General features: G+C 32.1%; 1 protein-coding gene across 1 annotated transcript; it reads left to right on the top strand.

Moving 5' to 3' along the window:
• The first annotated feature begins 5704 nt into the window (after positions 1-5704).
• Positions 5705-14117, top strand: LOC113521502 (uncharacterized). Its single transcript, XM_026907043.3, has 4 exons — positions 5705-5838; positions 7216-7404; positions 13158-13428; positions 13498-14117. The coding sequence occupies exons 1-4, from the start codon at positions 5784-5786 to the stop codon at positions 13646-13648; spliced, it is 666 nt and encodes a 221-aa protein (XP_026762844.1). The 5' UTR covers positions 5705-5783; the 3' UTR covers positions 13649-14117.
• Positions 14118-14344: the final 227 nt, after the last annotated feature.

The raw sequence follows: 14344 nt of genomic DNA, 5'->3' as shown, positions 1-14344 counted from the left end.
CCAGTCGTACAGCTTGTACAGTAAACGATTTGTTGCAAAATTTAGAGAAATGTACTAGTGTCCTCAGCTGGAGGCCTTCAGACGACTTTAGATTTAATGGATTGACGGAATGTAGGATGACAAACTGCTCCTTAGGTAGCGAGGGCAGAAGAGTTAAAAAAGGTATTGTGAAGTAGTGAAAGAATGTGAGTATTTCGGCGAAAACGAATAGGAAGCCGCTTGAACTTAACGCGAAACTGGGAAATGTGTTTACTGATGCTCCCTCATCTGGCGTCTACAACGATCGCTACTTTCACTCTACTCTAGGGCTGATGGTGATCGTACTAACTGCTTGCTTCCTATGCTTAAATTTTGGAAATAAGAAAAAGAATGAAATAGATCAATTTTAGATAATATATCAAGATAAAAGATACACCAGCTTTTAAGTTCAACCTTCAGGAACACAATAGAATTTACAGCTAATCCTTTTGAGTAATATTGTTTTTATTCAATCACCCAATTTGCGATATGTATGGCAAGACTTATCACAAATAACTGAACTGTACTCTTTTTAAACAAATACTTAAATGTTAATTTCGTGTGACTACAAATTATTAACATAAAACTGTTGCAGTACATACATATGCTTGTTACCTATGTAGTTTTAGAATTCTTGATGTATATTTTGATAACACGTGTAGACTCAGCTATGTCATGTTTCTACCCATTCAACTTTTCCGGTCATAAACCTACATACTGGTTTTATAGGAATAACTATTCTTATGGTAGGTAGGTAGTTTCTAATTATGTTCCACGGAATAAGTTAATGTTAGCATATTATTCAGTAGCGAAACTTAGACAAAATATCGTATTATTATGTTATTTTTAGTAACAGTTAATAGATATGGTTACAATGTAAACAAATTGGTTTTTGATCTTTAATTTTGAGATAGGATTTTGGATTACATAAGGTTAATTTCAATCGAGAAGGTACTCAACGCATCCAACTGCAGCGTTAAGTCTGTATGTTCAGTGTAGTTTACTTAACTTTTTAAGAAAGTAATTTTTTTTTTTAATTTTAAGAGGATACTGTTAAATTCATCATATTTGTAGGTGTGAAGTACTATTACTTGCTATAATTACGATATATATAATATATTACGATAATATAATGACTATAAAATAAATATGTAGCGGACCTTCACGCGGTCCCACTGGAAATAATTGTGCTGAATTTATAATGATGGACTAAGTGACCTAACTTGGTCCTCATTATCATCCCTCGCTAGCATAAACCAATAGCTCAAATTAGGTTACCCTTTTCTTTTAATTCATTAAAAAATGAGTTCCTTTAAGAGCTAATTTTTAAATAATTATAATCAAAGTGTCATGTTGGAAATTATGTATAATACTTTTTAGGACGAATACCCCCGAACAAGAGCACTGAACGTTAAACTGCGTGTGTTGATATTTTGTCAGGCAAGCGGGTTGTTAACAGTCAATTAGGTTAAGGAGCGACTTCAATAAACTCGTGGTGTGAGATATTCGTTTTATTGTGACCTCTGCACGCAGTACCGGCCTCAGGGGGAGGGGAACCGTCGGGTGGCGCACAGGCTTGCTGTGGTTTAAGAAACGACAGGAGACAGTAAAGGGTCGCATCAATTTCAACATGGGTGAATTTGATTGCACAGCGAGACTGTGCGGAGATAACAAATTGTTCCTATTGATTCATGCGGTATTCAACATAACTGGTGAAAATTTACTTATCGCCATCGGAACGTCGTTAAAAAAATTTCCTAGAGGTACCTAAAAAGCTTAAATCGGCCCTGCTTAAACAACAGCTGGGAGCATTACTTTGTTTTCTGAATATGATAGTGAATTTCTAAGTGTGACCTAGAGTGGGTGGTCATGAAAATTGTGAGAACACTTACCGGGGCGCCCATACAATCGGGCGGGGACGGTATAATTTATACACTAGGCAGCCGAGGTATTGCGTGAACTACCAAATGCTACTGCTATGTTTAAGAACAAAGAGCTTTCGTTTACTGTTAACCTTAATATAGATTACAAGCTATGTGTATATGGTTTAATAGTATTTAAAACGGTACAGGATATTTTATACCGAAGCAGCTTAGCTGATGGTGATATTCTCGTACTGTATAACACAATAAAAAAGCATTACGGTTCCTAAAATAATAAATAAATATATAATATTATTTACAACAAAATTATAAAATTTAAAGCTATCATTACATTATAAGAGTTGGCATCGGTCTTATATCAAAGGAATCTGGAGAAAAAAAAGATGAGCATGATACCCTTTCGAAGTAACAATACAATTAATACTATAAAAAAAAGAAAATTGAATATACATAGCGTTGTACCACTATCATTATGCGTTCGTTCAATTTATCGATATCGACAATTACTGTAGTAAAAATTTAGCTAGTTAATAATATAAAATTTTCCAATTTAACGAAAAACGTAGACAACAAAAAGAAGTACCTATATTTAATTATTTTACTCTAGTATTTTTTTTTTATATTTTTTTTAACACAAATTTATTTATATTTTACTTTTATGGTATATGACAGTGATTTACAGGGTACAGAAATATAACATGTTCTCAGGAATGACAACGCATAGGGGTATATATATATATATATATATATATATATATATATATATATATATATATATATATATATATATATATATATATATATAAGAAAAACATTTTTTGTATACTCTGTAATATGTTCATGAAATTGTACTGCTCATGTCTATGAAAGACGGTTACCACTATCTATCAGGTGGGCCGTCAGCCTGTTTGCCACTCTAAGTTGATAATGATGATGATTAGTATAGTTTTTTGTTACTACCTATCAAAACAATAAACTAAATTTATTATTTTGGAAGATCATAACATCTGTAACACAGGGATTTCCTAGTTCAGATATTACAATCCACTGTCTCTTGTAATTGAACTAATAAAATTTTATTTTAAGTAATTAAAAAAATACCAAAATAACCGAATTTCCCAGGATTACCCAGTTCCAGTATGGGCTCGCACCGTCAGCTTGTTTGCCGCTCTAAGTTGTATAAAAAAAAAATATCCTGGTTCTCCGAAATAATGCCGGTTCTCTATTCCTTAATCCATAAGCTCAGTAACCTTTTATCATTAGACTGTTGGGCTCATAGTATCATTGGGCTGTATGTTTTTTTTTTGCCATTTTCATAGTATAAAAAGAAAGAGGCTTTATGATCTTTCCTATTAGTTATCAATACGAACCTGATACCTCATTAATGTCTCGCCTCTTACCCCCATACTCAGTATGTGCAGCTTGTTCTTTAAAAGTCGTATATTGATTATAAGTCTTGTTGTGGTTACTATAACTACGAGTAACACCCAGTGGGCAACCTGTTGTTCCTGTTTATATATTAATAAGATTATATCCGTATAATTCTGCGATTTAGTTCTATCACGCTACAGGCAGTAGAACAAAACGGACTTTTGTCTTTTGTCCATTTAGTTCTACTATTTGTAGTACGATTTTAATAGAACTAAAAATTAAATTTTTGTTTGTTATGTTCTATTTTAGTATGAAAATAAATTTGAAATAGGGTTGAATTAATTTCTACATAATTTGTATTTCTTTGGATCTATTTTATCCACTACTAAAATTGGTACATCCTGTTCAATTATAAGTAGTCATAGTTATGGTTAGTCAATCAATCCGTGCACCTGTAGTTGTGGGTGCCTTCAATATAGCATCGCAGCCATGTATATTGAAATAGTTCTTGTGCTTGCTCAGAAACTTAATTTCAATGCTTCTGAGATCTACAAGGATTATGATAGAGATATTGTTCGCATCATTTTGATCCCTGAAAAGTGACTAACGGACTCCTCTCGGAAACTCTTGGACTCGGAACAAACCAGCGAGCATTAATTTGGCAACGCCAAGGCATACATGTACCTTTTGGGACTTTGAACTAGAAATATTGGTGTATATTTGGGTTAACAAAGAATAATTTACTTAAGAATTTTCATGCTTTAAAAATTTTTTAAAGACACTTAAGTGCAATGCGGGAAGCTCTCTCTTGTGTGAGTAGAGTCTGCAATGGCGTGCTGGCGTGCTTTACCAACACATTTCCACAGGTGGGTGATGGATTGTTTACATTGCCATCCTCCCCTTTTCCAAATAAATATACAGCAATACGGTATATCTATATACACCATAGTGCGCATACAGATAATATGATTGATTACAGTATTTATATTTTTAAATATCACTCTAAATATAGTGAACTAAGGGAGAGATTACATTAAGCAACAAATATTTCTAACTAGTTCACCAGAGTTCCTAACTACAAATACTAAAACAGAAATGGGCGATTCAATAGATCTGACCACAAATGACGTCTTTGTTAATAGCATTTTTTTCTGTGTATAAATATGAACAGGTGCCTATTAGCATTATTACCTATTAATTATGAGGCAGGAGGAAAGAAACTATTAGTAATGGGCATTCCCACTTTTAGAATTATAGCTTGTCAAGTCGATTTCCTCACGGTCCAGTATATAGCTATTAAAGTAATTTTTGTCATCAAATGTCAGTACATGCGGTTAGGCGGCGCCGAGGGACATCGAAATCCAAGAGGGGCGACGAGTAAAGTTATGTGATATAAAAAAGCGTTAGAATTAATAAAAATTCGCATCAAAATTGACTTTCGAGTAAACAAAGTGGATCCTTGATATCCAATTATTTTCGTCGTCACTCAGGGAAATCTTTGTGTGCAGTTTACTCAGAAGAACCACAGTAAAATGTAGTGACCTATTTATTTATCATCAAGGATAGCGATGTCCAGCTCTTGCCCAGGGGGCGCTAGCCCCCCTAGATAAGATGTGTACAAACGATTCTATCGATAGAATTGTTTTGGTCACATGAGAAAGAATAAGTCATTGCACGTCATCACCTCATTCTATCTCATCGACCCACTGGCGATAACTGTTATAATAGATAACTAATATAGTAACTATTATAAAATATATAATAGATTCAGTTGTACTTTGTCTTAATGTACCTTTATGCATGCATGCATTAATGCCGGCCCTGTATATTATGATGACATCATTTAATATAAGTTTGAAACAAATAATGTACTTAATAAGTTTTTCGTTTTAAACTTGTATATCTGTATTATAGGTAGGTAATAAGACAACGTAGCAGTACTTAATGTACGATATTATATTTAAGTATTACTACTTGCTTATATTACGAATATTATATTGTTAACAAATTGTATACGTATTGTTACAAAATTACATTGTTGTGGATTTAATTTTGATGAAGTACCTAGATATGATCGTTGGATTAAAAAGAAATTTTAGTTTTATGCTGATAATAATCTATAATGCTGTTAATTCTATTTTTTCATAAATGCTAAAAATATCCGAAGATTGAAATACCTACCTTGAAAAGAAAGGCTTTTCACTAAAAATTATGCGCGTCAGTATAATGGAATGTACTACGTCGGTTTAATTGGAAAAACGCGATGGGGGTGCGAGGTCAGTTGAGTGGACTCCCTCCACTAATAGGTGGGTACGATACGATCTGTGCTGTGGGTTGTGTGCGAGAGAATTGGTGGCGGTGGCAGCGCCGCTAGCAGCGCGCAGTAGAGCGGAGCTAGTGCGGCCAGCTGGTCAGGCGTCCGTCGCGGCGCCGCGACGCGTACCGCCTACAACATCTGCTCTCGTTTACAGACACATGGCATTTGCCTCGTAGAACGTTAGTCCATGCACCATGGGCTGTACCAGCAGCGCTCCAAATATGGTCACATCACATACAAATACTACAGGTACTATAAATATTAGATAAGATTATTAACAACAGAGTTTTAGTAACAAGATAAAAGACAATTTTGTTTATAATATCAATAAATCATATCAATTATAATAAATTAAAATCAGGTAAAGATCACTCACTGTTCAAACACCTTTATTTAGTTTTTTATAAAAAGGATTTAATAGATCAAGTTATTTGCCAAGTACCAACCAGTTAAACTTTTACACTACAAATCCCTTACTTAGTATTCATTTTTGTTAAATAAATTATATAAATTCAAATATTTAAACTGGTTTTAGACATTTTTAAATTTAGATTACCTACATATGTAGACTAAAGGACCTCTTTGTTTCATCGTAATAATAGCATTGCTTGAAGGTTGATCAGCATAAAGTGTATTTATAATAAAAACAGAATTATCATAAAGAACAGAAACGGACGGACTTTTTAATTTTTGTTCTAATTGCAAAATAAATTATATTAACAATTTTAAGAATGACTAAAATCTTTGTATTTTTTTCATATTAAAAAACAGAGATTTCTATTAAATTAATTCTAAATGGATCCTTAAATACTTGAGCAATCATGTAAGATTAAATTTCATTAAAATGTTATGTATTCGAGATCTTGCATCTGTATACAATTATCATACATATAATTACATGTTATTCTACTAATTTTAGTAGATAATACATATTTTTTAATTCATAATTAAAATTCTCACCTATATACATAACGTATTCCTACAATAACATTGTTATATTAGTTACATTCACATTAATATATCTCTTACTCCTTTCAAGCTATACACCTAACCCACTAAAAAAGTATTATCCTTAATTTATGTAGTATATCAATTTACGAGTATATGTACGTGCAAATGGTGAAATGTCATGCAATAATTTATTTAAGGGCGTTTAAAACTTTAGCTTAACCAAATATGGCAACGTCGCAATTATCTATCAAGTTTCAAAAACAATACAATAGCATGGAATCCGTAATAATATACTTATTACGCTGACACTGAAAATGAAATAATTCGTAGTGAGAGCACTTTTTAAGTAATAATTCAGAAACATTGAAGATTATTCATTTAACGTTAGATAGTTTATTTTTGAAATGTTATTTACTTATATTATTACAAGTTGTCTGGGGATGGTGGCCTGGTGGCTATAACACGTTTTTCTAGGCCAGCCATCAGTCTCCACATTACATAGATTGAGTATTCTTAAGTAGATAGTTTATTCATACAGTAATGTGGAGAATTAATAAATATTTTTGAATTTGATGATGCCATACTTCTTTATGAACGATTTTAGTAAGTCACCTTAGTAAGTAGGTACCTATGTTATAATTTAAAAAAATATAAGGTATATCTTCTTTGTTTCAGAAAAATTGCTTCAATTTCCTGAAGAATCACACAAGCAATCAATTGTGGATGTAGATGTACATACGAATAATGGAATTGAAGATATCGAAAATAAGGTGCTTCCTTCGTGTGATACTTTAGATGAATCTATACAATTAGATAGACATAATAAATCAGTGATAAACATCTCAAACATGGACATAGAAAAAGGTATAATAATATAGGCCTATATTCTTTCTTTTGCCCTCCTAAAGAAGCATTTTTTCTTGCTGCTAATCAACAACATGAAGGATGACATATCAATAAATAACTAATAAAACTCTAACTCTCTACGTAAGCATAAGATTAGTCCGCAGGTACTATCCCAAATCTAGGAGAATAGTAAACAAGTTGTTACTTTTTGTAATTATTGGTGTTAGGATCCAAGAACAAGGAATTCCGAAATCTTTGTTTAGGACTATAGGTACTATCTTTAATTTATGTTGATGTTTGCCACAGTTCTATACTGAAATTAAAAACAAACCGGTAAATATTTTTTTTTCATTAGCCCCGTACAAAAATATAATTGGTAAAAATATGGAGTATTGTGGGTCAGAACTAAAAAAATACTAATTTATAAGAGATGAAAGATAATGCGATCATTTACGTAAACTACGGTAATTTACCTAAGTTATCTCGACGTCTCAATAAGTTTTCACTGGTAATTACTTTTTCTCAAACATGCTTGGAAATGTGAGCATTATTTTGACAATCTTCTTCGAGATAAATCAAAATTGCCGTACTGGTCAGATACACGCGGGCAGCGGCCGGCAAAAGTTGTATGAAAATCCATATCTGTCGTGTTTTGTGGCCAGATAAATTACATGTAAACTCATATCTGTCCTGTAATTTAAAAATGGAATCACCTTTTACTTCGAAACATGGCTACCATGGAGGTAACTAATGAAAGGTTTTATTTAAATTTCGAACAGGCTTGCAAATAGAAAGCTGTTTATTGAAAAAAAAAACACGAACATTATGGCGCGTAGAAAATTATTATTGTTCGTTATTCGTCATTGAACTTAAAAAGTAAAATTGTATTTTTGGTATGTACGTATGTACGTATGGTGTGCCTCGGCTACGCCTCGGCCCACATTTGCACGTTCGTTCATCAATGCCTCAGTTGCTGGCCGCTGCAGTAATGTACTATTATTGTCGCACATAATACAAATAGTGTTTCTATATTGAGGAGTTAAATTATATAAATAGTGTCTCTATACAAATACTTCAAAAATAGCGGGTCTTAAAACTTTTTCATACAATTGTGCACGTGACAGTATTACCAAATAAGAAATTATTAGTTTAAAGTGAAATTAATTAATTTAAATAGGTGAAGGGCTTAATTTAAAATATTAGTAGGATTGAATAAAACTTTATAATATTTAATTATTTATTTATAATATATATTACATTTAATTGTATTATTTATTATTTATCATGAATAAATAATAAGAATTCAGTAGATAAATAATTCATATATATCTCCATAATTCTTTCATATTGCTTTAAAAAATAGTAAAATTTCCTTTTCTCCTCTTTAGAAGGTTAAAATCCGGCATTTACCAAAGGAAGACTTTATACAGAAGTCGTTTGCTTGGGCACCTCTGTTCCATTCATGTTTCTACCGTGAAGCAGTTGTGTTTACATGGCTGTGTTTCGGTTTGAAGGGTGGGATATGGCAGTGAAATTACAGGGTATAGAGGAATAACACCTAAGTCTTCAAAAATGGTAACGCATGAGGGGTATCATGGGCGAAACAGTATACTCTATTATTTCCATCAAGTGTGCTGTCTGCTTGTTTGTCATTCTAAGTTGCATAAAAAAATTTATGGATCCATGTATAGTATAAATATGAACGGAATATATAATGTCATGTTACTTTTAGTAACGGCCATTTTAAAGGTTTTTTACTCAACCGATTTCTTTGAATACAAATATCTCAGAATCTTTGTAGATCTAAAACATGTATCGATGTTAGAATTAATCGAAGTGGGATCCATTTTAATTTTATGCGAGTTTTTAGAAATATCTAAGTATAGGAATGGAAAATATAAGTTATTTCATTATAATTGAGTTGACTAAATGCAAAAATATTAATTTGTATTTTATATTAAGTTTAATTTATAATCTTTGTCCAAATAACTACTTTTAGCACTTTAAATAAATATGGCAGCCATTTTGATTAATTCTGACATCGAATCCATATTTAAAGTGTATACGGATCCTCAGACATCGATTTTGAAGGCAATCGGTCAAATAATAAAGAAAATATAAAATGACGGCCATTTTTATTAATTTTAACACCAGATCCATATTTAAAGTGTATAGAGATTCTTCGATATCGATTTTGAATGTAATCGGCCAAATAACAAAGAAAATGAAAATGGCGGTCATTTTGATTAATTCTAACACCAGATTTATGTTTGAAATGTATATAGATTCTCAGATATCGATTTTGAAAGCAATCGGTAGAATAAAAAAGAAAATAAAAATGCCGGTTTTTATTAATAATTCTGACATTAAATTCATATTTAAAGTGTACAGGGATCTTCAGATTTTAATTTTGAAAGCAATTGGTCAAATAACAAAGCCTACATAAATATTATAATTCAATTCTTACTGAAAAAAAAACCACCTCATTTCGGAAATTTTAATTCAATTGTAGGGAATTTTTTCAGATACTTGCAACAAAAAAAAATGTGAATAATTTTAATCGTATTTATGCTTAAAATTTAAGATACTTTACTTCAGTGATTTCTTTATTAGTCTTATAATTTTTGTCCCTTTTTAGTGCACTAAAATTTATTTAAATTAAATATTGATACGTCAAAATACGTTGTAAGGTGTAAGTATGTATATAGAACACTAATAAAAAAACGAATAAGCTAATTTGACAATTAGCTGACAAAAAGTTGACCCTTTTTTGAGGCTCGAGGCTTTACCTATATAATTTAAAACTGAGGTTTCACACAACACTGATTGTCTCATGGTGTCTTTATTCGTTGAATTTACCGAGTGCACACTATAGCAAGGTTGATTAAAAATAATTTTTGTTCTACTGGATTCTACAATATATCGTAGTGTGAAACCGTTTTCTCGACTGAACGTTTTATGTTTCTTGATTTCTATAAAAATTTAATAATATACATCTTTATAAAATTGTCTTGATAAATTCGTCAATGTACAGCCTAAATCACACTGATTGGCAATTTATGCATTTTAAGATGTACTCGTAAATACCCTTCCAGTAAGGATTTTTGGAAATTTTAACTCCTAAAGGAGTAAAATAAGGTTATAAGGCAATTTCTGACATTTTCAAAGATAGTATAGAACTTCATATACAAACTTCAGGTTAGAAATAAATAAATTTATATTTCAGGATTTTTAAAATCTGTCCCCTAAGAGAGTGAAATATATGGGGATATTTTTAAAGGAATACAATCAAATTTAAAACTTCTCAAAAAAATAAATAGTCACGTATTTAATGATTTTTGGAAATTAAAATCCAAACAAGAAAAATGGGGTACACACACACACACACACACACACTCACACACACACAGAGACACACACACACACACACACACACACACACACACACACACACACACACACATAAGAGAGAGAAAGAGAGTGAGAGAGAGAGAGAGAGAGACATGCACACACAGAGAGAGAGACACACACATACAGACAGAGAGAGAGACACACACACACACACACATACACACAGAGAGACACACACATATAGAGAGAGAGACACACACACACACACACACATAGATACTTCGTAGATATTTTCGATCTAACTTTTACAAATTTAAAACTTTCATTAAGGAATAGTTTTGAGCAAAGCTTAAAAATATTACACACTAAATGATTACTTGCTTGGTGTTAGGTTAATTGATCACACACGGGTTTTTAAACGTTCAATAACTATGTTATTTTAGACATAATACATTTAAATAAATACACATAATATTGATACAGATTTGATAAATTAACTGATGTTTCTTTGTAGGTACGGCGAACGTTTGCTACATTTTTGTGTAGATCGAGATCTGAACATATATTCATATCTAATCTACAATAATGAAAATAAACAGTTTTTCTACACCAATATATACTTGTTTATGTCAGAATCTGCGCTTTTTAAAACTGTAGATGATAATAATAAATACGATAGTTTAAGTGCTTAAATGTTATTTTTGCGTGTTCGTTTTTGATCGGATTTTAGAGAATGTGATATTTCCACGCTACCAGCACAAAAGTTGGAGCAGCATAATAAAGTAGCTTAGCATGAAAGTCTCCTATCCGGCAACAACAAGCCTGTATATACTGATAAAAATCAGAATGTATTTTACTTTGTTGTGTGTACTGCTGATACACGAAATAAAGTTGATGCTACTTACAAGGGGTTAGCTTGAAATTAATGATTAATCAATGACTAGTTATAATTTCAACTGACTTCAAAAAGAAAGTAGGAGTAGGCGTTTCACAATTCGGTTGTCTTTTTTTGTTTGTTGCCTCATAACTGCGTCAGTTATAAACTGATTTGGAAAATTAGTTTTTATATAAAAGAATATACTTAAAGATTAGTCTCTCAAGGTTTAGCCACGACTGAAATCGAGTTTTTTGTGTGAAATCTATTTACTATATCAGAGGTTATAAGAAACTGATATCTTGCTATGACGATTATGACAATCTACGATTAGTTGAATTGAATATAAAAATGAAATTTAGACATATTGAAGAATATAATATTGTGTAAATAGCACCTGCGGTCGTGATGGACGTAAATTCTAAATAATTTTGATGCAACTTCTAGTGAATTAGCTTGATTTTCCTGTGATAGCTACGCTATCATAATTAAATCGATTTATAGTAGTTCACTGTTGGACAAGGCTTCCTTTACAGTGCCATAAAAAACGGCCCTGAGTTGGCTACTTTCATCGACTTCCTCTGATTGGGGTCGGGGGTCGTGCCTATCATAATACAAGTATTATTCTATTAGTCTATACAGGGTAACTAACGATTCTACGAATAATTGGCGAGCTAACTGTGTTATATTTAAATTAAACTTATTCAATTGCAAAGATATATTTATTAACTTCAAAGAGAGCGAACAAAGGTGGGAAAACCAACGGGAAAATTAGCTAGTACATGTCAATTAATGTCATCTGTTAATTGAGATGCGTTCCTTTTATACATATTTAAACTAGGTACGTTCTTCAAACTGATGTTTCGGTCTTTCTTTTTGGATATTCTATCGGATGATTAATGTGTGCCATGATTCAACGTACAACATTATAGGAAAAAATTTTTAGGAGGCTGTTCTTTTGTAAAAAATATAGATAGAGACAACAAGAAAATAGACAAATCACACAAATAACTACTAAAACCTTTTTTATAATTACTATGTAATGAGAGTCCTGACAATACTCGACTTACAACATATGTCTGAATTTTTTTATTCTACACAGAATAATCACTTCAAAAAGATTTATATGTTATTACATATTTTTTTTATACAACTTAGAATGGCAAACAAGCTGATGGCCCACTTGATGGAAAGTAGTAACCATCGCCTATAGACATGAGCAGTACCATGGACATAACAGAGATAGATATACTGTTTCGCCCATGATACCCCCCATGTGTTGCCAATCCTGAAGATTCAGGTGTTATTCCTCTGTACCCAGTAAATTCACGCCATATCCCACCCTTCAAACCGAAACACAGCCATGCAAATACAACTGCTTCACGGTTGAAACACGAATGAGACAGAGGTACCCAACCAATCGACTTTTGTACAAAGTCTCCCTCTGGTATCTGATATTATTAACTACGTCAATTTCTCAAGTGAGAATGTGCAGACGGCCAGTTTTTAACTTAGAATATTGACGTATTAAACTTTTACATTTTAGATACACATGCAAATGGATTTATAATAAAGAATGAAGATATAGTTGATAAGGGAGGAGATGATGAAGATAAATTGTCCACTTTGCAAGAAGTCGTTGAAAAAGTTGTAGAATTATATGTTACAGACAATGCTTTTGAAATGCAAAATTTTCCAGAAGAGAAAAAAATTGTAGAGGAAGAAACAAAAATAAATTCTATTAAAAAAGAAGAAAGCCATAGAAGACCTGATGAAGAACCACTAGATGTTCCTAAAACAGATTCTGATAATGTAATGTAAGTAGATGGAAATTATCTCTCATATATTTTATAATAGTTCTTAAAATATTTTCTTTATTCTTACAGCCACGATACAACCGAAGAAGCCATCAGTCCTAGTCAATCAACTAGTAGTCGTGCGACACGGTGGGAAGCATTAGCAGATATTGCGGCAGAATTGCCACCCTCTCTCACAGTTGATCCAATTACTGGTCAGATTTATGCTCTCTCTAAATAACGTTTTCATTAAACATTGTTAACATTTATATTTAGGTAGTTTATTATTAAATTTAATGTAAACTATGCAAGTCTGACAAGGAGGTTTGTTTTGTTCTTTAAGTTGTTGTTGATAACATTTATCGTGCTCATAGACCTATTAAATTCTTTGAAGCAAAATATTACTATTAGGTAATAATTTAATAAGGTATTCTAAATTTCGCTATCAACTATATCATATAATCAAAAGTTAGAAGTCCTGCTTCCGTACAGAAATGGTAAATGAATGTATCGTTTTAAATATGTTTTTGGTAAACCTGTTGTGGTAGAACGAGATAGTAACATCCGGTGATTTGTTCCTTTTTATTCAAACGATAAGAGAGTGAATTGATCAAAGGGGTTCTGTCGATTGATAATTTGATATTATAAGGGTGAGGCTTCTACAGGTTTTTAAGGAGATTACTGCAAACTTATATTAGCTGCAATTCTTTTTCTTAAAGACAGTGAATAAGGACACTTATTAGCAATGAAGTATAACGTATCTAATTTTTTTTTGATGGGTGAGAATGGTATGGTAACCCCGCCTGCGCTAATAGAATACGCTGGCGGAGCACCAGCGAAGGGTGATAGATGAGAATGAAAACAGGCCAGTTAGCCCATCATGATGAATTCAACAGGAATTAACCATGATAGTTTCCAGGGGGAACCGCGAGGAGGT

This window comes from Galleria mellonella, unplaced genomic scaffold (genome assembly GCF_026898425.1).
Source record: "Galleria mellonella isolate WM207_F2 unplaced genomic scaffold, CSIRO_AGI_GalMel_v1 utg55, whole genome shotgun sequence".
NCBI classification, from domain to species: Eukaryota; Metazoa; Arthropoda; class Insecta; order Lepidoptera; family Pyralidae; genus Galleria; species Galleria mellonella.
The sequence above is the reverse complement of the archived record's forward strand: the minus strand, read 5'-3'. Positions and strand labels throughout refer to the sequence as shown.